Source organism: Acomys minous (assembly GCF_964271855.1).
Source record: "Acomys minous genome assembly, chromosome: 5".
In the NCBI taxonomy this organism is placed as follows: domain Eukaryota; kingdom Metazoa; phylum Chordata; class Mammalia; order Rodentia; family Muridae; genus Acomys; species Acomys minous.
Window position 1 is genome coordinate 35,816,138 of NC_140494.1, and position 26,623 is coordinate 35,842,760.

Consider the following 26,623-nt stretch of genomic DNA (forward strand, 5'->3'; position numbering starts at 1 on the left):
AGGTGTAGCAGGTAGCTTAGATGCGTGTGACTCTGAGAAAACAAAAGGAACACTTAAGGGGAAAATGTCTTTGGTGGCTAAGGGGTAGCTTCTTCCCTAGCTAAAGCTTGAAGGTTTTAACACATTAGCATTCTGAGATAGGGACAAGTAAATTGATACTCTCTGAGGACCTCTAGGACACTGTAGCAAACCTACAAGTGGTTCAATACCTTGATGTACCTGCTGTCAATGGTGCTTCTGGCCCTACATCCTTCATCCCTTACAGCTGTAGACTTCATGGCCACAGCTCACTGGTGCACTGTGAGCACTCAATATATATGGATAAGGTTAGTGTTATTCCATATTGTTTCCTTAAAGTTTATTTTTATAAAACAACGCCTTAGAAATTGACCTCTTTCTGTAAACAGGTCACTTCAGTGTGGAAAGGTTACTTGCTTAACACTGTTTCAGCAGAGGTGGAAATACTGTTGTTCACTTTGCTTGTGAGGTGGATTCCCCTGTGTGCACTGTAGAAGCCACACACAGAAGGTTATATTCAAACTACAATTTTGCATAGTATTGCTTAAAGATGTTTCTATGAAAAAGAGTCATGCTCAGATGCTATCTTTCCTAGTCATTGAATCCAGGAGTCAATCAGATTCGTTCCCATCAATTGTGACAGAGAAGCACATTTAGGGAGTTCTCGGAATCCATTGAGATTTGTATAATAGAGTCTTCGGGATGATGATGCATCATATGCAACTCTTACCATGTGCCTTCTGGGTGCATCTGTGTGTTTTGAATCTCCATTGAGAAGAGCCTGCTGTGTTGAGCATGGTTTGAGCATGCGTTCTCTACATTTCTGTGGGTGTCTTGGCCTCTCTTGCCTAGCCAGGGCTGGCGATTAGTCACCATGCGGACCACACTTTGAGCAGCTTCTGCCAGTGGCAGTCTGGATTGATTGGGAAAGATGGAACTCGTCATGACCACGCCATCTTACTGACTGGTCTGGACATATGTTCCTGGAAGAATGAACCCTGTGACACACTAGGTAAGATTTTCCGGTATGATATGGAAAGATGTAGGGATGTGGGGGGGGGTCACTTTGGAGGGTGGCGTAGTTACCATCACCATAACAAGTAGTCTCCTTGTATCTATCAACGAGAAAAAGCACATCTCTCACAATCCAGAGTTCCCACCCCTCCCCAGAGAAGAACTGCCTTTTCCCATATCTTCTTCCACTGCATATGGGACCAGGAGGTCCAAGCTATCTCATGCTGTGCCATGAGTAGTGGATTTGTTGACCTTGGTGGTGATACCATGGTAATACTCTACTGTCAGTTTCCATATTTCTCTGTCATGATCTGACCATCAGCAGTCCAGCCATGTTTTAAATGTCCACAGAGGGAGACACTTTGACTTTTTTTTTTTTAATGGCTGAAAAGTGTGTTACTAACTGGGGTTCCATTGAGCAATCGTTTTCTTACTCTAGTTCTTCCCTAAGTTCAGAAGGGTCAAGTTTTTATTATAGAAGCTTATGAGTAGGACCCCGTGTAGCAGAGGTTATCTCTGTTTCCTGGCAAGGCGTTATAAGGCTGGCCCTCAGTGGGCCTTGAAGGACATGTATTTACCCACCCGAGTCAGCGTGGCTCACTGTGTCTGGGCAGCTTGAACACTCTGCTTCTTTCCTACTAGAGGTCTGGAAGTTTTCTGTGTGTCAGGCACCACGTACCTCCATTACCAGGTCCCAGGGATAACTGAACTGCAGGCACTGAGAACCCAGTAAGGATTCTGGGTAGATAAGTGTTTGTGGTGGATGCTGTCACAGTTCCTCACTTGGGGACACCAGCATGCCCTGTGTGATGGCCCAGGGGAAGCCTCAGAAGCCCAGTGTGCTTTCTCTTCATGTCTCCCATGAGCTTTTTCCTTCTTTGCTTTTTTGTCTTTCTGCAGTATTAAATCATGAATGACAAATGGCAAGGGATTCTCATGGCAAATCTGAGTCACTGAGCTTGGCGTGTGACCATGAGGGCGTCGCAACATATGCATCCTCCACTGCCTTTCCCCTCGAGGTTTTAGTGGACAGATATTCCCTAGGAAAAGATAAAAAAAAAATCCTTGTCTGAATTTAATCCTCTCTTCTATTTTGTGCCAGTTTCAGTCTTTTCCGTGAGCACCGCATAGAAACTAAGCCTGTTTATCACAAGGCAGAGTCCATGGGCCACTGAGAATAAGTAGGATACCCTCCCCCTTCTCCCACACCAATGCAGCCTGTTTACATGGATGTCCAAGAGGAGCCCATCTCACATTTCCCCAAACGAAGATGAGAACCAAACTTTACCAAACACAATCACTGATTAGAAATCAACACTACTGTCTGTTTTCTTTACCTCTGTGTCCCACAGGGTTTGCACCCATAAGCGGGATGTGCAGCAAGTACCGCAGCTGCACAGTCAACGAAGACTCAGGGCTGGGATTGGCCTTCACCATTGCCCACGAGTCTGGACACAAGTGAGTCTGTTTCCTTGGGAAGGGAGTCATCTCCTGACTGGGTCATCTCTGCATTTCTGTTTTGATTCTGTGGGTTCATCTTATTTTCCAATGGGAGCGTGGCCACTGAGAAGTTCGCCCTGTGAGGATTTGGTTGACTTCCCGTGTCCTGGTGGTGACTCTTGAGCTATTGCTTATGAAATGAAATGAGGAACAACAGGGTGTGCTGTGAGCTGGGTGACTCAGGGTGGGTTAACAGGGCCCTAAGAAAGCAGCAATCCATGAGGACGGTGTTGGGCCAGTGAGATGGTTCAGTGCATAAGATGCTTGTACCAAGCCTGACTACCTGAGTTTGATCCCAGACACACATGTTAGAATGAGAGAACTAGCTCCTGCATATTGTTCTGACTTCCATACTCACATCATGTGTGCACGCACGCGCGCGCACACACACACACACACACACACACACACACACGATGGGGCAAGGAAAGCAAACATGATAAGTGAGTCACTGGTGGTGGTCTTTATTCATGTAGAAGAATCTTTTATTTATACTTAGGCTAGCTTATAGAAACTGTTGTTCCTACAAAAAAATCTATGCTCCTAATCTTGCCAGCTGATTTACCTTGGGGCATGGTTTACTGAAACATTTTTAAATGCCCCATTTCCTCCCAAACCAACCGTTCTGGACATCCTCTGAGGACCTTGAGACCTACAAGTCAACTGACACCATAGAAGTTATTTCTTCCCTTGTTGAGACAGTACTTGAAATTTTTCTTAGAAAATGCGCAACTCAGAATCCTTCCTTTTCTGCTAATTATCTTTCATGCAGTTTGATTTTTCTGGCAGGAGAAAACCAAAGGCAGCATCTGTGATTTGTGTTTTGACAAAGCTAGCTTTTCCCTCTTCTTTTGGAAAATGAATTCAATAGACCTGCTCTCAGAATCATGTGCGCACAGGTGTGCTCACATGAGCTCATGTACACACACACACACACACACACACACACACACACACACACACACACACACACATCTCACAGGTGCAAGTGTGTGTACCTTTTTCAATCCCATCCCACAGAAGTCCTGCAGGCTTTGGCTCTATATGAACTGTTGACCTGAGGACAAAGCTTACATCCCATTACAAATCCTTTCATTATCATAGGTACTGATTGATTATTTTATTGCCTAGAAAATTACACCTACACTCCATAAGGCTTTCCAGTTAAGACATGATTGTATTTTTAATAGTCGGCCAGAGTTAAAAACTTTCATTATTATAATGACACTAGGCTTTTGCTGTCCTCTCAACCATACCTGAATTTAATTAAACAATCAGGCCAAGAAACCCTTAAGTCACTGAGAATTCAGCCTACTAGAGCTTGATCAGCAGAGAGATACAGGCATTGGCAGTACTGGCCACTGCTGCAGGTGGCAAGTTTAACTGAAACTCAGCTTGATTCTTCCTAAATTAAATTCTAAGTCTTCAATCCCACCTGACTCAGTCACTCATTTAGAGAACACTGGAGAAAGCCAGCTCTTCAACCATCAGCTCACCTAGCGATTGGCCTAGTGATTGTCACTGCCCTCTGAGAAGAAGATCCAGTAGTCATGTTGGCTATTCTGTGTCACCTCTTAAGACCTTCTTGTGTTTGAAGTCTACCCACCATCCCAACACAACACACACACACACACACCACATACACACACCACACACACATACCACACACACATACACATACTACACACACATACACACACACCACACATACACATACACACACACCATACACACATACACATACACTACACACACACATACACACACACTACAATCACCCATACACACACACCACACACACATACACACATATACACACACTCCATACATGCACACACACACACATACACATACCACACACACACACACACACACACACACACACACACACACACACACTATACACCTCCACTGTTAGTATGGGAACGGGTGATGTGTCAGGAGCACAACGTATGTTCTGTGTTATAGAAGGTTTTCTTTTTTAATATTTTATTAATTTATTCATATTACATCTCAATTGTTATCCAATCCCTTGGATCCTCCCATTTCTCCCTCCCTGCTTTTTTCCTACTCCTCTCCCCTATGACTGTGACTGAGGGGAACCTCCTCCCCCTGTATATGCTCATAGGGTATCAAGTATCTCAGATTACACAGGAATAAACTGAACCTTGGTGAGTTCAACAGTTTGCCCAGTACCAGACAGCTCATGTGTGATTGAGCCAAGATGTTAAGTAAGCACCTTCCCCGCCTCTATCACTCTTGTTCACTCCAGCAACCTGTTTGAAGTCTCCTAACTGTGGTCTCCATGTCTGCCCCTGTCTCCTGGTGAGGAAGTCTATGTGAGCATCTTGGTCCTACCTACAATCACCTTCATCTCCCCAAGGAGACTCAGCATCTGGATGGCATTGCTCCATTGCCACATCCAAGGGCATCTCACCTCCTTAGCCATACTATGCCAACATCCTGCACCATTCATTAAGGCTTGCTCCTGTCCTTCACCCTGGCGATCGGTTAGCGATGAATAGGTACTTCCTGATAGGATAGTGACAGGGTGACTCAGAACACCGGAAGCTATGAAAGGCACTGAGGTCTGAGTGTACTTTTTAAAAACCAGTTCATCAGAAGTTAGGTTTGTAATTTTTGTTTTCTTTATGTTGTAATTATTTAGTTGTTGTATAAAATGATAGGATTTGTTATGATATTTTCTTACAGGTATATCATAGTACCCTGTTTTTATTTGTACTTTACACTGACTTTCTCTACACCCCATCTTGATGGGTGTCCTCTTCCTCCCTGTAGCTCCTTTCTGATTCCTTGTCATATATTTTTGTGTGTATGTATACATGTATATACATTCATATTCCCCATATGAGAAAGAGCACACACCATTTTCTCTTTCTTCTCCCACTGTCCTGTCTTTTTCTTCATCTCTTCATAACTCTTTCTCCACCCTTATAGTCCACTTTACACTTCTACTTCATATGAATGTGTGTATGTGTGTATTTATGTACATAAGTATGTATATGTGTGTGTACACATATTTAAATCTAGACTCCAAGCACAAGATAAAACGCATACTCTTTTCCTTCTCTTGCCTTACTTCACTTAGCGAAGTGACCTCCAGGTTAGTACCTTTTGTCTGAGTCACAGTCCCTGGAAGATTGCCCTTTAGTCAACAAACAAAAATGAAGATGCTGCTATGGACTGTTGTGTTCACAGGCAGCTTTGTGAGAGCATGGGTAGATCCTTTAGAAATACACTATTAAGGACGAAGGGACAAATACTACTTATGACAGCCTATGGGGTGATAACCATTTTAAATAGAGTACCATGATGTATGGGAAAGGAAGTTTTATCCAGCTTGCATATTTGGATTATACTTCTCTGTGACAAATACCAAAGTTATCTTTGAGGTTTGCCTACATTTTTTTTCTTTTTTTAATTATTATTAATTTATTCTTGTTACATCTCAATGGTTATTCCATCCCTTGTATCCTCCCATTCTTCCCTCCCTCCCATTTTCCCCTTATTCCCCTCCCCTATGACTGTTCCTGAGGGGGATTACCTCCCCCTGTATATGCTCATGGGGTATTGATAGGCAGATTAGGGCCCAGGGGTCCCGCTCAAACTAAGGCACCAGCCAAGGACAATACAGGCCGTAAACTTTAACCCCCTACCCAGATCTAGCCAATGGGCAGAACATTCTCCACAGTTGAGTGGAGAGTGGGGTCTGACTTTCTCACGTACTCTGGTGCCTCACATTTGACCATGTCCACTGGAGGGGGAGACTTGGTGGCACTCAGAGGAAGGACAGCAGGTTACCAAGATATGTCTACATTTTCACCCGTGACTTAGACATTAATATCATATGTGGCCCCTGTAGCATTTTTATGTGGCAGACACATTCATCACATTTGTGCATGATGTGCTGATTGGGAAGGTAACTCATGCTATATAGTAGGGCACAGATTTTGTAGCCCCCCAGATGACATGGAGTGGGTGAGCACTCCATTGCATGCTTGCTCCTACCTCACAGCCTACTTGAATGCCAAAAGTATCCCAGGGAATGCTTTGGGTAGCTAAAATGTGTGGTGTATTTCTATGATGTTTTCAATACTAGCAGAAGTTGAAATTTGATAGTTGAAAATACCTTTGATAAAAAATGAAAACCAAGAAATCTCCAGACACCAGGCATTCATTGTTATTTGAATTCCGTAGGACGTAGGCTGGAATGGTAGTAAAATTATCTAGGTCATGTGCGGGGCTGTAGCATTCACCACTGAGAGCTGCAGGTCAAGGGCCAGCCAAGACAGCGTGCTTTGGCATTCGGTTGTCAATGCTCTCTCCCCAGAGCTGCCTCCCTTCTGGGACTTCATCCCAAATCCTTCTCACAGCCATGACACATTTCCTCTGCCATGTGGCTGCCTTGGCCTTGATTAATTGCCTTTAATAGAACTTCAGAGAATGGGTGGAGGTTAAAATGACCACATCCACATCACCCTTGGTACTGACCAGGAATTTTGCAGAAATCTGACAATATTTGCCTGCAAGATCTCCTTGGATACACCCTCCAATCACACTCTAGCTAGAGCCTTGTGTAGATCCTATGGGCCTTGGCATCTGACTGTCTGAACTCTTGGTTTCACTCTGCATAAAGGGTTCCCCCCTCCAGGCCTTTGTTTTGTCTTCATTTGGGATAGAGTACAGGAAGGTAGCAATTATAAGTCACATGTTTAATACCATACCTGTAATGGTGTTTACAAATACCTTTTTAAAAAAACTTATATTATCATGTGCCTCTAAGCAAATACCTAAGTACATGTTTGTGATCTCTGTACACAGGTGCATTGTTTTATTCCCTGTAGGGCCCACCCCACCCCACTGAGAGTCTTCCTGTCCTTGGTGTCTTCCATCTACTTATCATGGGAGTCTGGATAGTGATCCCCCCAATCAAGTAACCATCTTGCCCATTTCTCATTCCTCTCATGAGCCTTTCCTCTTTCCCCTGGGTCTCACCTATTCAATACCTGTTCTTGGGAAATCAATATAAGGACAGAGTATCCAATAGCAGTGACCAGTAGTAAGTGGTTCTCCAATAATGAATATGCTTACACTTATAGAAGTTTTCAGGGCCATGTGGCTCTTCAAAGTGACCAGGCTTTCTACTGATGTAAGTTTGTAGGCTGAAAATGGTGGTGAGTCCTTCTGCAGGCAAAACTCTGGGACTGTGAAAGATGCAGAGCTTTGGTAGAAGGTGGCTATTTTGAGTCACTGGTCCTCCTAGGTTTGTCACAACTCTCCTAAAGAACTGATGTTGGCCAGAGACAGGTACATTGGGCATCTTTAGTACCCTCTTTCATAGCAACTGTAGCTTGAAATGTGTCCATATAGGAGGTCAGGGTAGAAACCTCAAACTGTTCTGGTTTCCACTCAGTCTGAATGAGTACAGACTTAAACACTTTCCACCAGTGCTTGTGAACTTGTTCACTCTTTTCAGAGAGATAGGTATTTGGGTCAGGGAGTCAGGGTATCTTCCACACCCTCCAGCTGTGAGGAGCTGGTGCCAAGGAGAAGCTCAGCATGGTTGTGGAGATGGATATCACCTCCTTAGTGAGAACCTGTGTCTTCTCAGTAGTTCTAAGGTTGACTTAATCATCCACATCACTAGGGGAGCTTATTTGAAACCTCAAATATCTGAATCTTTTCATCTGAGTCAAGAACTTCTGGATGGAAACCTTACTTCTATGTTTCCTTTTCTCATTCAAATTTTTATTTTATTAGAATTTCATAACTGAGTAACTGTATTTACATAATTTCCCCTCCAACTTCTCTTGTATATAACCCACTTCCTCTCAAATTCATTACTTCGTCAATAATTGTTGTTACAAATATACACAAATGTATATATACAGCTGTACGTATAAATACAAAATATTGAGTCCCTTTAATGTTAATTGCGAGTTACAAATATGAAATGTCAACAATATGGTCACCTAAGCAAGACTAGGACAATGACACCAGTTGACATTGCAACAGGGATGGAGGACCACCCCCAGATGAGGAGTTTCTGGCAATTCATGGCTGCTGTAAGCAGGAGGTTTGGTATACTCCAGGGAAAGATCCCCGATATCAATCAGATCCCACGTGGTAAGCCCTACACATATACACATGTGCCTCTTTTTTCTCACAAACACCTCTGAAACTCCTGGCAGTCCTGGTCACATATGTGAGCTCTCTGGGATTTGATATGTTCCCTGTTGAAGCTTTGTGATGGGTCCCTCCTTCTCCCAAAATTTTCCATGAGGGCACAGATACCCTCCACAATTTGGCTGATATGATTTTGTTTTTGAAGAGGGGTAGTCTTCACACAGGTGACTCCCCTCACAGTATATATTAGATACTATGACCCAATCGGTAATTTGATATAGCCATTCTCTCTCTTCCTTAGCTTTGGCATGGTCCATGATGGAGAAGGGAATATGTGCAAAAAGTCTGAGGGCAACATAATGTCCCCAACACTAGCAGGACGCAATGGTGTCTTCTCCTGGTCCTCCTGCAGCCGTCAGTACCTGCACAAGTTTTTAAGGTATGGATCCTTTCAGCTGGCTTTGTGACCACTCTGAGCTTTCAATGACCTTCCCTTTTTTCCATCAACAGTCTTGATTGTTTAAATTTTTATTTTGTGTTTTTATTTCAAAATTTTATTCATTCTTTGACAATTTCATGCATGTATATGAAATGTATTTGTGTATTTTGGTCATTTATACTCCCATTATCCCCTCTTATTCCCTCCCAAACCATCCCTTCTTCCCAATAAGTCTCTATTTTTCTTTCTGTTCCTGTCTCCATCCTCCATCTGTCTCTCTCTGTCTCTGTCTGTCTCTGTCTCTCTGTCTCTGTCTGTCTCTGTCTGTCTGTCTCTGTCTATCTGTCTCTCTCTATCTCCATCTGTCTCTGTCTCTCTGTCTCTCTCTGTCTCTCTGTCTCTGTCTCTGTGTCTCTGTCTCTGTCTCTCTCTGTCTCTCTCTCTGTCTCTCTCTCTGTCTCTCTCTCTGTCTCTCTCTGTCTCTCTCTCTCTCTCTCTCTCTCTCTCTCTCTCTCTCTCTCTCTCTGTATGTGTGTGTGTCTGTATAGGTGTGGGGTTTGTGGGGATACACATGGGTCTCAAAACCCAAGGTTGACATCAACCTTTTTTCTTCAGTTGCCTCCCACCTTTATTTTTTTGAGACACTATTTCACCCTGAACCTGAAGCTCAGGTTTGACTATGTTGGGTTGCCAATGAGTTTGTGGAGTCTGTCAGCCTCTGTGGTCCCAGGCTCCCCACAGCCTATGAAGCTGAGGTTGCAGGCACCTGTTGCTTACCTGGCTTTATATGAGGGATTCTGGGATCTGAATTCAGATCCCTGTGCTTTGGCATCTGGCACTTTTCCAACTAAGCAATTCCCCTCAGCCCTCCATATCCCTTTCTGTTGTCGTTTTCTGGTTTATTTTCTTGTGGGTTTAATTTTGTGACCCACTAGTTTAATTGGAGTGGCTTCTATTTGCAAGGGTGAGGTTTTTTTTTTTTCTTTTTCTTTTGGAGAATGGGTAATTAATAGTGGCTACAGGACTGAAGAAAATTACTCTGCCATCCTGCGGTGACCTTTAAGTGGCTACAGGTCTCCATGCTGGGAAGTCAGCTGGTCCCAGGCTTGCCTTGCACAGAGAAGCAGAGTTTCTGTGAATTCATGGATGCAGTAGCCATGTCATTTCTAAAGGACATCAGCCTTTCATAGTAACTCACTTCCCTCCCACACGCTGGACCCCCTGGCTCTTACATTCTTCCTGCACCCTGGTCTTCAGTGTTCCTTAGGACTTGGAGGGGTGATGCTGATATCCCACTTAGAGATGAGTACCCACAGCCATTTACTCTCAGACTTTGACCAATTATAACACTCATGCTAGCTGCTGCCACTTTACTCAGAGGCTGGTTTGAGCAAGGCTAAGTGCAAAAGTAACTGACTCATGGCTGGCTCTCATCTGGACTCTCCTGTCCTTATTTCCTCTACCGGGAGTTCTCTATGAATCCCCCAATACATTGGCAGTGGGTTGAGGTGTCTTTAGCTCTTTCTTGAAGCTTTTCATTTTTTTCCAGTGTGGGTGAAACTTTTAGTAATAAAAAAAAGAGTTTGCCCTTTAAAGTGTCTCTGCTCTGATTTGTACTAACAGGGGAGATTTGGAGTTTCTTTATTCAAAAGTGTTTCCATAATTTTCTTGATTCTTATTCTAAATTTTACAAAGCTCTCTTTCATCTCAATCTCTATGAGACAAACATATCAACATTTTTACAATTTAAATTATGACCTGACAACTTGTAAACTTAGGGGATGAAATTTTGGATAATGTAGTAGGAATTTACATCATCAAAGAGCCTCAAAGAAGGTATTAAGATTCATGGAAAGAAAACCATTGCCCAGGCACAGAAAAATAATTTGAGGACATCAGAAGTGGGCTGCAATCTTCAAATAAGAATGGGGTTCTCAAAATTATTATTAGGATTCTGGAATTAAAATCCAGTTTTGTTCACCAATACTTAATGAGGAAAAATAGATGCAAAAGTGTGCTGGCTTGGTTTTATGGTAAACAATAAAACCATTTTTTTAAATGAAGCTATCTTTAGGAACTTTACTAATTTCTATAGGTTTTGTACTTATACATTTATACATAATATTTTACACCATCACTTTTTAAAATACACAAAGGAGCATTTAAATTGAAAACAATTTTAAATTGGACAGTCTCTCTTGTGTGAAACCTCGAATTTCACACATAAGGAACCCGAGGTTGCCTGCCTGCCTGGCATGGTTGCCAGCTTACTAAATTTGAATAGTGAAAACAATGTTGTATCATCCACCAATTAGGTAACCCCTGGGACCCAGTCTCTGCCGCGAGTAAGATGCTGCCACTGTCCTCCACCAGGAGTGGAAAAGCACGTGATAGAGACGGAGTCTGGTGGGCCTGGGGTGGTCAGTGCAGCTCTTCTCCATACCCAGTGGAGTCGAGGAAGGCAGGTATTTGTTTGGAGTCATGCGCCATTTCCCACTAACACACACAAGGCTATTCAGTTAACTTGTGTCTAATTCAGTGAGGTCCATGATGCAGGGAGATCCCAGCCAGCCAGTCAGTTACTCACATCAGCAACCAGGAGTCAGCGGCACAGGGAAACTGTAGGCTGTCATGTTGCTTGTCACAACAACAAGGACTCGTCTTCAGTTTATTACATTTCTCCATTTGGAATCGTGTCCTGTGGAGCAGCGCCTGTGTCTGCCCTCTCACCAGTGTGAATCTGTGAGTCCAGTGTACCACACATGGCAGAGGGACCACCTCCATGAGCTGCAGGTGAGAGAAGGCATGGATTCCCCTGCCATGCTTGGTGCCATTCTGTGGGTGTGAAAACGGGATTCTCACTGAGACCGCCACTGGGATGCTTGAGGGATGCCAGCATGGCCTCTGCTCATGACGAGGGTATGAGACTAGAGAGCAGGGCCCCCATGTAGGGAAAGGAAAATATAGGGAAAAGAATTTGTAGGCAGAGCAACATTTTTCTAAACTCAGCTCTTGGAGGCATCTGTGTTAGTAGACTGAGTTTTCTGAGAGCCTCCACTTTCTCATGTGGAATAAGGTGCTATGGCTAAGGTGAATAATACCAAGCTCTTCATATTATATGGTTCAGTCATTAGCACAGTGAAGGATTACTGAAACATCCCTACACTATCTCTGGCCTTAGCCATTGTCTTTATAACATTATTTCTGTCACATATAGCACACAGGCAGGCAGATAGGCAGACAGGCAGTAAAGATATAACTCTGGCTTCCTATGGTGGTCTTGGCCTATAAATGCTCTCTGGTCAGGCTATAGAGGCTTGATATAGACCCTCACTCTTCTCCAGACAGTATCTCCCCAGCAATGGCCAGTCTCCAAACACAGAGGTTCTAGGGTTAGTTTTTCATGTATTTTAATTTGCTGTGAAAACAATCATGAGATACATATATGAGAGAATCATCCTAGTTGAGTAGATATTGAATTAGTTCATTTATTTTTGTTATGTAAACATACAAAATACACCAGTAATAAAAAAAAATTGAACTATTTTATCTAAAACCTGAACTTTTGTGAAAATGAGAGGAATTTAACTATCATAAATTTATAGCAAGCCTTGAAATCAGATGTGTTAAGAAATAAATATATAATTTTATAAGAATATATATAATTTGTATGTGGATATCTGGTTACTCAAGTTTCGTTTGTTGAGTACATCTATATGGGACTCTCTCTGTCTCAACGACTTTGCCCCATTGATTGAATAAATAATCTTCTTTTGTCACTTTTTAGGATTATAGTGAGTTTCCACATGGAGTTTAGATTGGGAGGTATCCCCTTCAACTTTGTTGTTATCCTTAAAATTTGCTAAATTATTGCTGATCCCTTTCTTTTTCATATAAATTTGAGAGTCAATTTTCATATCCATGAGCTAACTTGTTTGGATTTTTGTCATAATTACACTAAAGCTACAGAATGAGTCAAGAAGAACTGGCACCATCTTGCCGTCATTGGCTCTCCTGGCTCTCTAAGGACATTGACTGTTTCCGCATTCACTCACTTCTCTGATTTTGTTCATCAAAGCTTAGTACATATCAAGTTAAAGCTAGTATACATAGCTGTCTAGATTTACACTCCTGTTCCATTTTGAACTGTCAGTGTAAATGACACTATCCTTGGAACTTCTGGTGAATCTACTCTCCTTGCTGGCTCATATAAAAGAATCAACTTTGTGTATTAGCCTTTCACGTTGAGCATTCCTAAACTCACTTACTATTTCCAGGAAGTTTTCTTGGTGCTTGCAAATGTTCTTCATAGACATCCATGCCGTGTGCACATACAGGCAGTCTCGTTCATTTCCTGTCCCCATATCTGCAGAGTCTCTTCTTACGTTCTTGCTGTTGACTTACTAGGACATCTAGAACAGCACTGTAAATGGTCAATGAGGAAGTAATTTACTCCATTCTGGTCTCAGTGGGAAAGTTTCATCTTTTACCAGATTGGTTGTGACTTTAGCTTTTGAAGATAATCTTTATCAAATTGAAGGGATTTTCTTTTTCTCCTAGTTGTTAAGGAATGGGTTTTAGATTTTACTACATTTTCCTTGCAGTAATTGATAAGGTCAGGTGATATTGACAAAGTAGATTATGCCAATTGACTTAAAAAATTTTTAATTGCTATTTTATTTTATGTGTATGGGTGATTTGCCCACATGAGAATATGTGTACCATATGAGTACCCAATACACACAGAGGCCAAAAGAGGATGTTAGATCCCTTGGAACTGGAATTATAGACAGTTGGGAGCCACAATGTGGATGCCAGAAATTTAACCCAGGACCTGTAGAAAAGCAGACAATGCTCTTAAAGACGGAACCTTCTCTCCAGCATGACCTTCTCACCCCTGGTGACTGACTTTTGAATGCTAAACCAGGACTGAGCCAACAAGGCTGTGATAGATACTGGAGTTTTGAACCTAGGACTAAGATCACTTGGTCGTATTCTATAATTTATCTTATGTGTTCGGTTATAGACTTTTGTAACTATCTTCATGACAGAGCTTGGACTGTAATTTTTTTCTAATAGCTTTCTCTGGGTTTGTTTCTGGGTAGTGGTGATCCCAGATTGGTTTTATGCCCACCTTCTGAAGAGATTGATGAGAGCCACTGTACTTTACCTTACAACAGTGAACCTGTGGGTCTATGATCTGCTTTCGATCCAAACCAGTCAGCTACAAGATGTGGGGTTTGAAAGAAACACTATGCAGATGACAGCCAAAGATCTCCTACTCAGTTTAGGTAACACTGAAAGTTTGCAGGATTCACTCTGCCATAATTATAACATTTGGGGTTAGCAAGATGTTTAGAGAGATATAGGCTCTAACTTATAGCAATGATGTGTCTGCTACTTACAAGCATAAAACATTCACTGCAAATAAACAAATTACACCAAAAACATATCAGGTATATGCCTTTATAGCATGGAATGCTATTAATTGAAATGTGTTGCTGTGCTATCACCTGAGAGAGATACTTTGAAGGAAGGAAAGGTGTTCTGAGCTCAGGGTTACAGATATTTCAGTTATGAGTTGCTGGTTTTGAGCATGAAGCAAATTATCATGGTGTGGTGTATGTTGAAAGAGACTGTTCCCTTGTCAATGGCCAGAAAGCAAACAGAGAAAGATGAAGGGTTGGAGTGATGAGCTATGACCTCCTTCAGCTACAACCTGACCTTGTGATATCCTGTTCAGGAGGAAGCTCAGCAGCGCTTTAATCCATTGATGAAGTCAATGGCCTCAGAAGCCAATCACTTCGTGATAGGCCCACTAGTTGGGGATCAGACTTCAACTCTCGAGTCGTTTGTGGGGATACATCACATCCACAGCCCCTTAGAGATGCTGTGTTTGTGGACAGAGGAGTTGTTGACTGGACCCTGGGGGTGTACCAGTGAGACTTAGCAGGATTTAATCCCTTCTGGACTTGGAAGTCTACCCAGAAATCACTAGTGCACGTAATTTCTACTGGATATTCAGTCCTTGAAGAGAAAGCTGTAGATGCTGTGCAGGTACCCCTCAGCCTGAGCAGAAGTGGAGGGAGGGAAGAGGAGATGTGAAGGTAAAAAGGAGAGGAGGGAGGGAGGGAAGGAAGAAAAGAGGGGGAAAAGAAAAGAAAGGAAGGGAAGGAAGAGAGTTGTCATATTTGGGATAGTTTAATTATGGTTTGATTTTCACAGCCATTTCCATAGTCCAACTGATTCTGGCAAGAACGTTTATGAACACTTCTGTGGGAGAAGCCCATCACATTAAACATCTGGTTGCAATTACTCGTTTTCATTTTCCTTGACGATAAGCTTGAGATTTCTAATGAAGAGCAATTTGTCTTAGATAGGTAAAGGATCTCATAAATAATTTCAGAAAATGAGGCTTCTGTATTTAAATATAACCGAGAAAGATATTGCGCTGAACCTCAAGGGAAAATGAGTTTCTCCCTAAACAAAATCTGTCATCGGATTGCATGAGAAAGGATGCCTAATTGATTGTGTATCCCTTGGTAACTCATCCTGTTTTCTTCAGCACTGCCCAAGCGATATGTCTTGCTGATCAGCCGAAGCCTGTGAAAGAGTACAAATACCCTGAGAAGCTGCCAGGACAGTTATACGATGCAAACACACAGTGCAAGTGGCAATTTGGAGAGAAAGCCAAGCTCTGTATGCTGGACTTTAGAAAGGCAAGTGGTTGCTGTCACACGCTCACTGCACCATGATTCATAAAACTGTTTTATTTAGTGTAACTGACAGTGATATATTCCACATTTATTGGGTACCTACCAAATGTCAAATTCTATATGCTGGGACTGGCCCAGTGTAACAGGAAACACATGCTGTTCCTGGCGGAGCGGACGATGGTAGATACTGCTGTGGGTATCAGCTTTCATTTGAGAGTTGACTTGACTTGTTAGGTCAGATCTTTCTTTCTGATTTATCATGTGGGAGCACAGTAATAACTTTTAGTTGGTTTAAGTTGGCAAATTAATACTCTGCATTTTTCAGATAGTATTAAGAAAATGATGTTCCCTGCCTCCATCCAACATGAGCATCGTCTCCTGGAAGGCAGCAGTGCATTATGGGGTTCCTGACTATTAAATTTCCCAAATAAAGAATTTATAGAGCAGTTCCTCACAAAAGGTGATCCCTCTGCAGCCCTAGGGGTGTTTCTTTGGTGATTTCCCACGTAAATCCTTCACAGAACACCATACACACTCCAGCTAGACAGGGAACGTCCGGATTTAGGAATTTGCTCTACTCAAAACCACAAGGAAAACTATTCATAAATCAATGAAAGTCACTAGTTTTGAGGTTTCTTTTATTCTAGTTTATAATGAAATCAAGAATAAAATAGAAAATATATATGTAGTCTTCTAGAAAGCCCTCAACGCTTCAGAAGTACTATCATGCCCTGCCTCTCTCCTTTCCAGCACAAACATGTAAGCTCAGTCAGCATTCTCTTCCGTGGGAAATACCTAAAAAATTTTTTTCCTATGTTACTCTTGTATTTGTTAAGGGGAAAAATCCATATAAAGCTATAGTTTTTGTTGAAAGATTAGACTTTCCAGACTGCGCTTCTGGTCTCTACTTTGTGACTTTGGACCACGTCGTCAATGATATCCTAATGCTTATGAAATATAAGCATTATCAATCTAATTGTAGGATGTTTGTTTATTGTTGATGAAATGCTTACATGGAGTGAAATTAAATCACTTTAACGCCAAGTTTTTACAGCATATGCATTGCCGTATCAGCATCCCAAACAAGGTATTGATAGATTATACAAGCCACAGACATCAGTTCTGAGCATATTTACTGCTCAAGGAGTAACTCATCTTTGTCTGATGACGTTGCTATGCCTTCAGTCCTCCATGTTGCCATCTGTTGCACCAGTTTAATAAAGACCTCCTGCAATACTGATACTCCTTCCCCTTACCATTTCTCCTCTTGTTCTGTTTCCACTACCAGCTGCTGTTTTGTGTAGCCAGAAACTCTGCAAGCAGCTACAAGTATAGTTAGAATTCTGTCCCTCCTTGACTCCTAAATGGATGGATCAATGGGTGGGATAGATGCAGACACAGGTGATTAGATGGATTGATAAGCCACAATGTCTTGATCATTGTTAATTCAATTATTGAAGAATAGGTATTGGAGGTAATAAGGACCTATCGCCTCAGAGGCTTGGGACACTGAGTTAGAAGGATCATTTGATACTGGGAGTTCAAGGACAGCCTGACTAATAGAAAATGAGTCTGACTCTAATTGTAAAGGAATTAATAAGGAAAAATTAAAAATTTTATATGTGAGGAAGTTAATCAAAATAGAGTTGGCAAAGAATACATGATAAAATTATATTTAGATTTTTTAAAATTACATTTTTATGAGTTTTCATGCCAAGATTAAGCCTATTTTTACCTTTTGGTTTTGAACATATTATTTGCATACTTAATGATTGAATAAGTACAAACAGTAAAGTTTTCTAGATGGAATCCAGAGGAGCTGAGGCCAGGGTTCAGGCTTTTGGTGTCTTCTTGACTTTTCCTCCCTGTGGCTGAGGGCACGTTGCCTTCCACTTGCTGATAGGTTTGGGACCTTATCAGAGATGTGCAGAACATTTATAACAGTGATGGCGTCTCCTCCTTTAGGACATCTGTAAGGCCTTGTGGTGCCATCGGATTGGAAGGAAATGTGAGACTAAATTCATGCCAGCCGCAGAGGGCACCCTGTGTGGGCAGGACATGGTAAGATGCTGCGTCCAGCAGAATCCCCATCTTTGACCTCAGTCTTGCAGCCCACACACCCCTCCTCCTCTTATGCTGGCATTTGAAAACCAGTATTTCTCATGCACATGTGATGTGCACATCTGCATCCTTGCTAAGGCACTGTGACTCCTCTATGGTGCTATTAATAAGCTACGGAGACTTGGTAGACTGAGCAGCCAGGCAGTAGGTGATGTCTGGACGTATGCCATGAAGGGAAAGACTAAACACTCAACCCTCACTGGCCTGAAGTAATATACACACAACAGTAAGAATGGACTCAGCAGGTTGTATTCATATGCTTGTGCATATATATTAGACAACCAATTAGGGAGGCTCCTGCCTGGGAGGGTCTAGCTCTCCCTCCCCCGGCCATTGACAGCAGTCTGTAGTTCCTTGTCTAGTGGTCGGACCCTGTGAGATTGTTTCCCTCCCAAGTTCTCCTATATATTGATATAGTCATTGTTCAGATACTGCTTGGGCAGCCATTTCTAAAAGAGACTGTTTAACAGCGGACTTTCGGGCTCTTACACTCTTTCTGCTCCCTCTTCTGAGATGACCCCTGAGCCATAGATGCCAAGAGCTGTGATGTAGATGTATGTGTTCATTAGGGCTGGGCCCCAGACTCAATTGATTTCTGTGTTGTGTATTGTTGTGGTTTTCTGTGTTGGCCTCCATTTACTGTAACAAGAGACTTCTTTGATGACTGTAGCTATCTACAGATGTGAAGATAGGGCGTAGAATGAAGTTAGGAGTTACGCTGATCTAGCAAAGCAGGGGTGGTCATTGATTCTCTTCCAAGACCCATGACCTCAAAGCCCCAGGCAGGTCTAGGTTTCTAGTGCTGGTTTCAGGTCAGATCCAGCCCAAATCATCCCGTACCCTAGGTGTATAGTGTCTCTAGCAACAGGGGCTCACTTCCAACATCTGAGAGTCAGTCGATGGCAGCTGCCACATTTCGTGTTGTTTTGAGCTTCACTTGGAACGCTCTGGCCAAGCATTTTAAAGGAGGTTCCTAGTGCCTAATCCCGAGGTGTTTGTTAGTCCCTGCTTTTTATGGGGCGCACTTTCAGCCTTAGTGGCATAATTTCCTTTACACTACACACACACACACACACACACACACACACACACACACATACACACACGTGTAAATGCACATACTCATTTGTATTCTGTATAATTTTAGATAAATGTAAACTAACACAAATCCTTGAGGCTTTATCAAACAGTCTGGGTACTATCTGTGCCTCTTTCCTCCCTGTCCTTCTGTACTGACCTCCCTCCTCCCTGTCTATTTTGAGTCCTCGTCCCCATCTCTCAATTTCTTGCTTCATCTTACATGGACCCTGCTAGTTCCTCACTATTTACTGAAACAATTCCCATGGGTCAACAGTGCTCGAATGTCAGTAGTTGATCAGACGTGTCTTACCCCATGCACCAGTAATAGGCCATTGAAATGGTGTCATTTCCCTTTTTCACAAGTAGCATTTCTTTCTCTCAGGACAAAGCTGTTGACTCAAATCCTAGAGACAGTCGCATTGCCTGGACATACTGTCGATAAACCAGGCTCCGTTTATTTAATGCAGACAGCAACCAGGGAAGGCATTTATTTTCCCTCCTCTCAATAGATATCCTAGATCACTGTATTTCTTGAACTCAATTTCATAATACAATACTACAGAGAGTCGCAGAATACAGGATTAAAAAGTGCATTGTCTATGTCAGAGAGTTCAGTGGGAACTGAGCTCAGCGAATGATTCTTTTACAGAAGAAAAGCAGGTAGTGCCTCTGAACCTCATGTGAGGAGGCAGAATTCCTGAGCAATTGCCTCATCTCTGCAGAAAGCTGGGTGACATCTAACCTGCCCTAAATGGACAAGCTGGCCTCCCTGAGCCCAGGTGTTTTGAAGTAAAATCCAGGTGCTTACCATAAATGACAAGGCGCTGAGTCCCAGGCCTCCCCCAGCTGGGCGCATCCACTAGATACTGTCTTCAAAATGCAATCTGAGAAAAGAACTTTGTTTTTAGAAGTCAGAGGTCGTGGCTTTCGAGATGAGCAATCAGACCAGATGTTCATGTACGTGTTTCAGTTATGTCAGCCTGCTCTGGGAGCTCAGGGTTCTGCAGTGATCAATGCATGCATTTCATGTCTCATGGACTCCTCAGGTGATGCTGGGTTGGAAAGATAAATTTAAAAAAAGAAACACTAAACACTAATTGTGTCTTTAGTAGATGCCATTGAGTATAGAGAATCTAACGTTTGCATATTTTACAAGATCCACACCCCTGCCCCCGTGTTACAAATGTAATGAAATGAACTCACTATGCGGGACTCATGAAACTCACTTTTAATTTATGTTTAAAATGTTTAGTGGTGTCGGGGAGGACAGTGTGTGAAGTACGGTGATGAAGGCCCCAAACCCACCCATGGCCATTGGTCAGATTGGTCCCCCTGGTCCCCCTGCTCCAGGACCTGTGGGGGAGGAGTATCTCACAGAGACCGTCTCTGTACCAATCCCAGGTATGTACACGACCTGCTCCCTTCGGAATGAGCCTTCCCACAGCAACTGAGCTTGCTAATACCAACACCATGCCTGACACAACACTGGAGAGAACACTAGGAAGGGAATTTGCCCTGTTCCCTAAGCAATCCTCTCTCTTTCATGTGGTTTATGATGCTTACCACTTCCTGACTCCCAGCAAAATATAACTGAGCCAGCAGGACTGGCTTTTATCTCTATGGCTTGAAATGGTAAGATGAGATTCATTGGACTAATTTATTCTTTTTAAGGAAATGAAGTCTGAATGACTCTGATAAAAACAATTCTTTTATGCAAAAAAGGTATTGCTTTTTCCACCAAATATATTCACTTTTACAACAGGCAGTGTAATTGTGGGGATTAGACTTAGAAAGACCATTACCCACCTGAGGAAGTAAGGGGCTCTTTTCTTGCTTTTGTTTCATAAATAAATCATGTTACTCTGTTGGCCCAAATCAACATTTGCCCCACTGTCCTCTTAGTGCGCCCTTTTAGGTTCATGGGGTGTCAGTGATGCTCAGACTTGACCCACAGACCTAATGTCCTGGCCTTGTTGCAGTGAATCTGGCAGTAGAACAAATGCAATGAAGGTTTCCTGCCTCAGTGTCTTTCTCTAACTGGGGCATCTTGGAAGGCCACCCTCTTTCTCAGCAGCAATGCCCCAGCCCCCTGTGTAGGATGGGAAGAGAAGCTTGCTTTCCTGCCTACTCCAGAGGATGCTGGAGGACAAGTGCACCCATGCCTGAATCTTGAACTCCACCTTGTCCTCCAGCATCAGGACCATAGCACTCAGGATGGACTCAGGAAGATGCCTCCCTTCACTACCCACTCTAAGGGGGCCACCCCAGTGAAAATAATGTCCAGGAAGAGCTGATTTCTGACTGCAATGTGCATTCCAGACCATCTCACGGAGGGAAGTTCTGCCAGGGCTCCACACGCACTCTGAAGCTTTGCAACAGTCAGAAATGCCCTCTGGACAGTATGGACTTCCGTGCCACCCAGTGTGCCGAGTACAACAGCAAGCGTTTCCGAGGGTGGCTCTACAAGTGGAAGCCTTACACCCAGGTGGAAGGTAAGTATTCACTCTCACTTTATAGGGTGCCCACACCTTGTTACACGTTTTTAATACATCAAATATCTAGTACTGTCATGTTCATATTGGCAGATATGGTAGACCTAGGAATCCTTTATAACATGCTTCTTTTGGGGGACTAGTTTGCTCTGACCTGCCCCACTGTCATGGCCTCTTACCTACACTTGACATATAATCAGAAGTCCACAGGATAGATGTTTTGAATGTAATTATTAAAAATTAATAATGATAGTAGTTGTTGCTAGTAGTACCATAAATATATCACCTACCACATACTCAAATATTAAAAGCTAAAAGAAAATTGTAGTATGCTTTGCAGAAAATGAATACTTTTTCAGGTATGCTATAGCGATAAAGTCTTAATCTATTACTACACAATAAAAAATTTATTCATGGAGTGAGTTAGATTTATACTTACCAGTGGGAGAGAAGTAAGCCTGATGTTATGATGTAGTAACTAAAATTATAAAACTGTTGGTAGTTCAAGAGACACGATTCAGAGTATTTAATGGACATATGATTATCTCGTTATTTGAAACTGAGAATTCTGTCTGGACAATTTCCCACCGTTTCAGCACATATGCTCATAGAGGTGGGTTTCTGAAATTACTAAACCCTCTGTAGGGCATTGCAAGCACTCTCATAGAAAACAGATTTTGTGTAGTTCTTATGCATATATTGTAAAACTAAAGCCCACAATAAACATAGCACTGGGCCAGAAGAAAACCAGTCTATGGGATATGAGATACGGGACTGACCTGTGGTGTCATAGTGAGATGTGTGTGCTACCCAGACTTTGCTAGTCTGTGGCAAATCATCATATTTGCACATGCAAATTTTATTTTTTTTAACCCTCAGCTAATTCTCCCATCTTGAATTAGAGCTTAAGAACCTGTGAGCAAGTTCCCTGAGGAAACTCCCAAGTCAGTGAGGCTTTCCACAGTCAACTGTCCCAGTTTTACCCAGAGAGAAGACAGAAGGTCCCTACAGAAGCTTCAGTTGGCGATATGAACTGTGAGGCCTGAAAGCGTGAAGGAGTTCTACTCCCTGGGGTCCTTGTGCCCCAGTATTCCTATAGAACACATTGTACCTTGGAATTTTCATTTAACATTTATTATACCAAATTAAAGACAAAGTTTAATATTTATTATGCCTTATTCATGAGAATTTGCATAGTGTTAGGAAACACTGCTGATGATTTTACATGCCTGTGACACAGTCTTTATATAGTAGGTTATAAATGTTTTTGTCCACTCAACAAATGCTTACTGAATGCCTACTGAGCACCAACAACTATATATAAGGAATGTTAGGCGAGGGACACCAGAAAAACAGTAACAGTTGAGCATTAACAACAACAACAACAACAACAACAACAACAACAACAGCAATGATGATAATTTGAAGGGTTTTACCAAAGACGAACATTAAACATTTTTTGCAAGGTCCAGAATGGTGGCACATACATTTAATCCTGCACTTGGGAGGCAGGGGCAGGTAGATCTCTAGGAGTTCAAGGTCAGCCTAATCTTACTACGACATTCCAGTTCAGCCAAGGTTACATGGTGAGGCTCTGTCTTACAGATGAAACCAAAATGTCTTTGAGATGTTATTATGCGGGACTTAGAAAAGTCTATCTGAACCTCAGAACAAAAATAACCGAGCTTAAGTGTCTTTCTTATTTGTGTTTGTGTGTGTATTTCTTTTTAAGATCAGGACTTATGCAAACTCTACTGTATCGCAGAAGGATTTGATTTCTTCTTTTCTTTGTCAAATAAAGTGAAAGATGGGACTCCATGCTCGGAGGATAGCCGTAATGTTTGTATAGATGGGATATGTGAGGTAATAACGATTGCTTATTCATTCAACAAATGTCTCCAGACAGTCTGCCTTGTGCCAGGTATCCTGTAAGGGCTAGGAAAAACCAGACATATGAGAGAAGCCCTTTCCCTCCAAGTCCCAGCCCAGGGGGAGGAAGCCAGAAGAGCTCATGGTGATGTCACTGCTTTGTGATGGAGGTGTGTACAGAGCATGAGCAAGGGGTCTGGAGCATCTGTGGGTACCTAGGAGGCGGGAGCATCCATACCTGAGCTCCATCTGATAGGGTGCGTTGGCACAAGGATGCTGAGAGCAGATCATGACAGCTTCAGGAAGATAGTGGGGTACTCAAGGTGGCTGAGCTCTCTTGGGGGTGCCAAGTGGATGAAGACATGAAAAAGAACTCATCTGGGGTGACCACTGCCATGTAGATTAGAAATTGTGATTGGGAACAACAGGGCAGTGCTATGGACAGCCTGTGGGGTCACTTTTCAGCTATTATAATGATCTCCACATGAGGGGTAGTGCAGACCTCAGATGCAGCAGGGCAGGAGGAGCCAAACAACTCACCCAAGTCTGGAAAACTGATCCAAAAACCTATGTGAAATTTGGGAAACAAATTTGTTTGGTGGCAAATTTTCCCTGCACTCATGTATAACTTTTCTCGGGCTTTCTTCCTCCCTTCCTCTCTTCCTCATGTAGAGATTTACAGTATAAATATTAATGAGTCATCTACAGAGGATGGCCTCAAGCCCAGCGGAGGGCCCATACATGACAGCAGACTTCATGCACTTGACCTTCCTATATTTCCACACAAAAGCATTATAAAATACATCTGGCCCTGAGGATTTCCAACAAGAGACCACAATTGCTTTGTTTCTGATTGGATCTTATTCTTTCACATACCTTGATCAGAAATATAAAATCAGCAAGCATCATGGAAGCAGTTTTAAGCTCCTTACATTCTACGGCTTTGCGTAGCTCCATCCTCTATAAGCCACTGATGGGGAGACATTCTTTGCAGTGTCGGTAGCTTCTGGTTATAAGCCCAGCTTAGCAGAGCCTTGTGTGAACACACTGACAGCCATCTTCCCAAGTCAGTATTGATCTAAAGTTCGCCCAAACATAGTCAAGATCTCTAACTTGGGGCTCAAGCTAGAACTCAGGAGGAATACTACAGCAGGCAGGAAGCACATCACAGGAAAAGAAAAGGAAATCACGACCACCCATGCTGTGCACATCCTGCGTATCCAACACTTATTTGTTAACTATCCCATGTTGAAAATTTGTTCATCTGGAGTGGGAGGAAGTATTTGTCATGAGGTTGGTGATGTTGTTGCTTGTATTGTCTTTTCTTTCATGAATGATACATGACCTTGTGGCGCCTCCAGAAGGTTGGCTGTGACAATGTCCTTGGATCAGACGCAGTTGAGGACTCCTGTGGGGTGTGCAAGGGGAATAACACAGACTGCACGATGCAAAGGGGGCTTTACAGTAAGCACCACCATACCAACCGTGAGTACCTCTGAGCTGTGTACATCTGAGCAAGGAAGAAGTCAGAGCTTTTGTTGGGAGGTGATAAGAGAACCAACAGCGGGTGCTTAGAGGGCTGAAGTATTTCACAGTGGCTTTTCCTTTGCTTCTGGAACATCGATTGTTAGTCTGGGGGTCTAATGACCCTTTCACAGGGGTTACCTATGAGCATTGGAAAACACAGGCATTTACATGATGATTCATAACAATAGGAAAATCATAGTTATGAAGTAATAATAAAAATAGATTTATGGTTGGAGGTTGTCAGAACTTGAGGAACTGTATAAAAAGGTTGCAGGAGCTGTTGGTCCGGAGCTTCTGGTTCTGTCTGGAAATGGATAAAAGGCTCTTTGAATGAAAGCAGTCCACAGGAAGAGTGCAGATCGCAAGGCCCCTCCCCCAACTGAAGGGAAAGGACACCTACAACTGTCTATAGCAGAGCTCGCAGCAGATCTGCCCGTTGTAAGCATGGACGTGCACGTCCAGCTATGGAGAGGCTAACTGAAAGTAAACAGCGCACTCCTCTTCCAGAGTACTACCATGTGGTAACCATTCCTTCTGGAGCTCGGAGCATCCGCATCTACGAAACAAATACATCCACCTCCTACATCTCTGTGCGCAATTCTCTCAAGAGATATTACTTGAACGGACACTGGAGTGTGGACTGGCCTGGACGATACAAGTTTTCAGGTACCACCTTCAACTACAGACGGTCCTACAAGGAGCCTGAGAGCTTAACCTCCACTGGACCAACCAACGAGACGCTGATTGTGGAGGTAGAAACCAGCTGTTGGTTCTGGGACTATATCTGGTGAACGAGAGCTTTTGTAGGCTTACTGTTGCGGTCTTGGTGGATGCAGAATTGTAGATATCAGAAACAGGAGCAATCCATCCAACAGGCTCAAGGGGGCAGTAGACTTGTTGCTATTGCCTTCCCTTGCTTGGCTTATGAGCATTGCATATGTGTTTACCCGAATCTTTATCAGTAGATTTTATGGGTGATAGCTGTTTCGTTTTAATTAATATTTTAGCTAGCACACAAATTTATAGGTTTTGTTATGACATTTCTGGGCACGTGTGTCCTTGTGCTTTGTATTCACTCCTTCATCGCCCTCTCTCGTCTCTCCTCCCCTCATGCTATACTCAAGCCACACAGTCCCCCTTCTGATTTAAGGTCACGGATGGAGAGAAAGAGAAAGATGATAGACAAATAGGAAGATATAGATGGGTAGATAGATAATTAATATAAAGATAATAGATCACAGCTATAAAGATGATAGTTACATAGATGAAATACAGATTTTTATATATAGGTAAGATTGTAATGATAGATAGATAGATAGATAGATAGATAGATAGATAGATAGATAGATAGATAGATATAGGTAGATGATAGATGATAGACAGATAGATAATAGGTAGAAATCACATATAAAAGTGGGATTTTGTCTTTCTACTAATTCCTGTGTCTTGATTTGCCTCTTCCATCTTATTATATTTATTTGGTCACTATATCATCCCTTGCCTATTTTCATGTGATATATGTGTGTGCATGTATATATACATCCCAGATAGGAGATAAAGCATGAATATTTACCTTCCTGAGATGGGCCTATTTGCTTTTATTGTGACCTCCAGTCCCATCCATTTTTCCCTGAATAGCATGAGTTCATTTTTCTTTATGGCTAAATAAAGCCTAGTTGAGTATATGCACCCCATAATAC

General features: G+C 42.5%; 1 protein-coding gene across 4 annotated transcripts in view; it reads left to right on the forward strand.

Annotated features, from left to right (window-relative positions):
* The window catches only part of ADAMTS16 (ADAM metallopeptidase with thrombospondin type 1 motif 16), a 111,801-nt gene that overhangs the window by 43,387 nt on the left and 41,791 nt on the right, over window positions 1-26,623 (forward strand). For all 4 annotated transcript variants that reach the window (XM_084783689.1, XM_084783690.1, XM_084783691.1 and 1 more), the window contains exons 7-16: window positions 871-1,030; window positions 2,385-2,490; window positions 8,981-9,118; window positions 15,684-15,837; window positions 17,800-17,895; window positions 20,288-20,436; window positions 21,355-21,527; window positions 23,260-23,390; window positions 24,758-24,881; window positions 25,431-25,675. In XM_084783689.1, coding sequence (XP_084639815.1) covers window positions 871-1,030; window positions 2,385-2,490; window positions 8,981-9,118; window positions 15,684-15,837; window positions 17,800-17,895; window positions 20,288-20,436; window positions 21,355-21,527; window positions 23,260-23,390; window positions 24,758-24,881; window positions 25,431-25,675 — 1,476 coding nt within the window. The remainder of the gene's footprint in view (window positions 1-870; window positions 1,031-2,384; window positions 2,491-8,980; window positions 9,119-15,683; window positions 15,838-17,799; window positions 17,896-20,287; window positions 20,437-21,354; window positions 21,528-23,259; window positions 23,391-24,757; window positions 24,882-25,430; window positions 25,676-26,623) is intronic.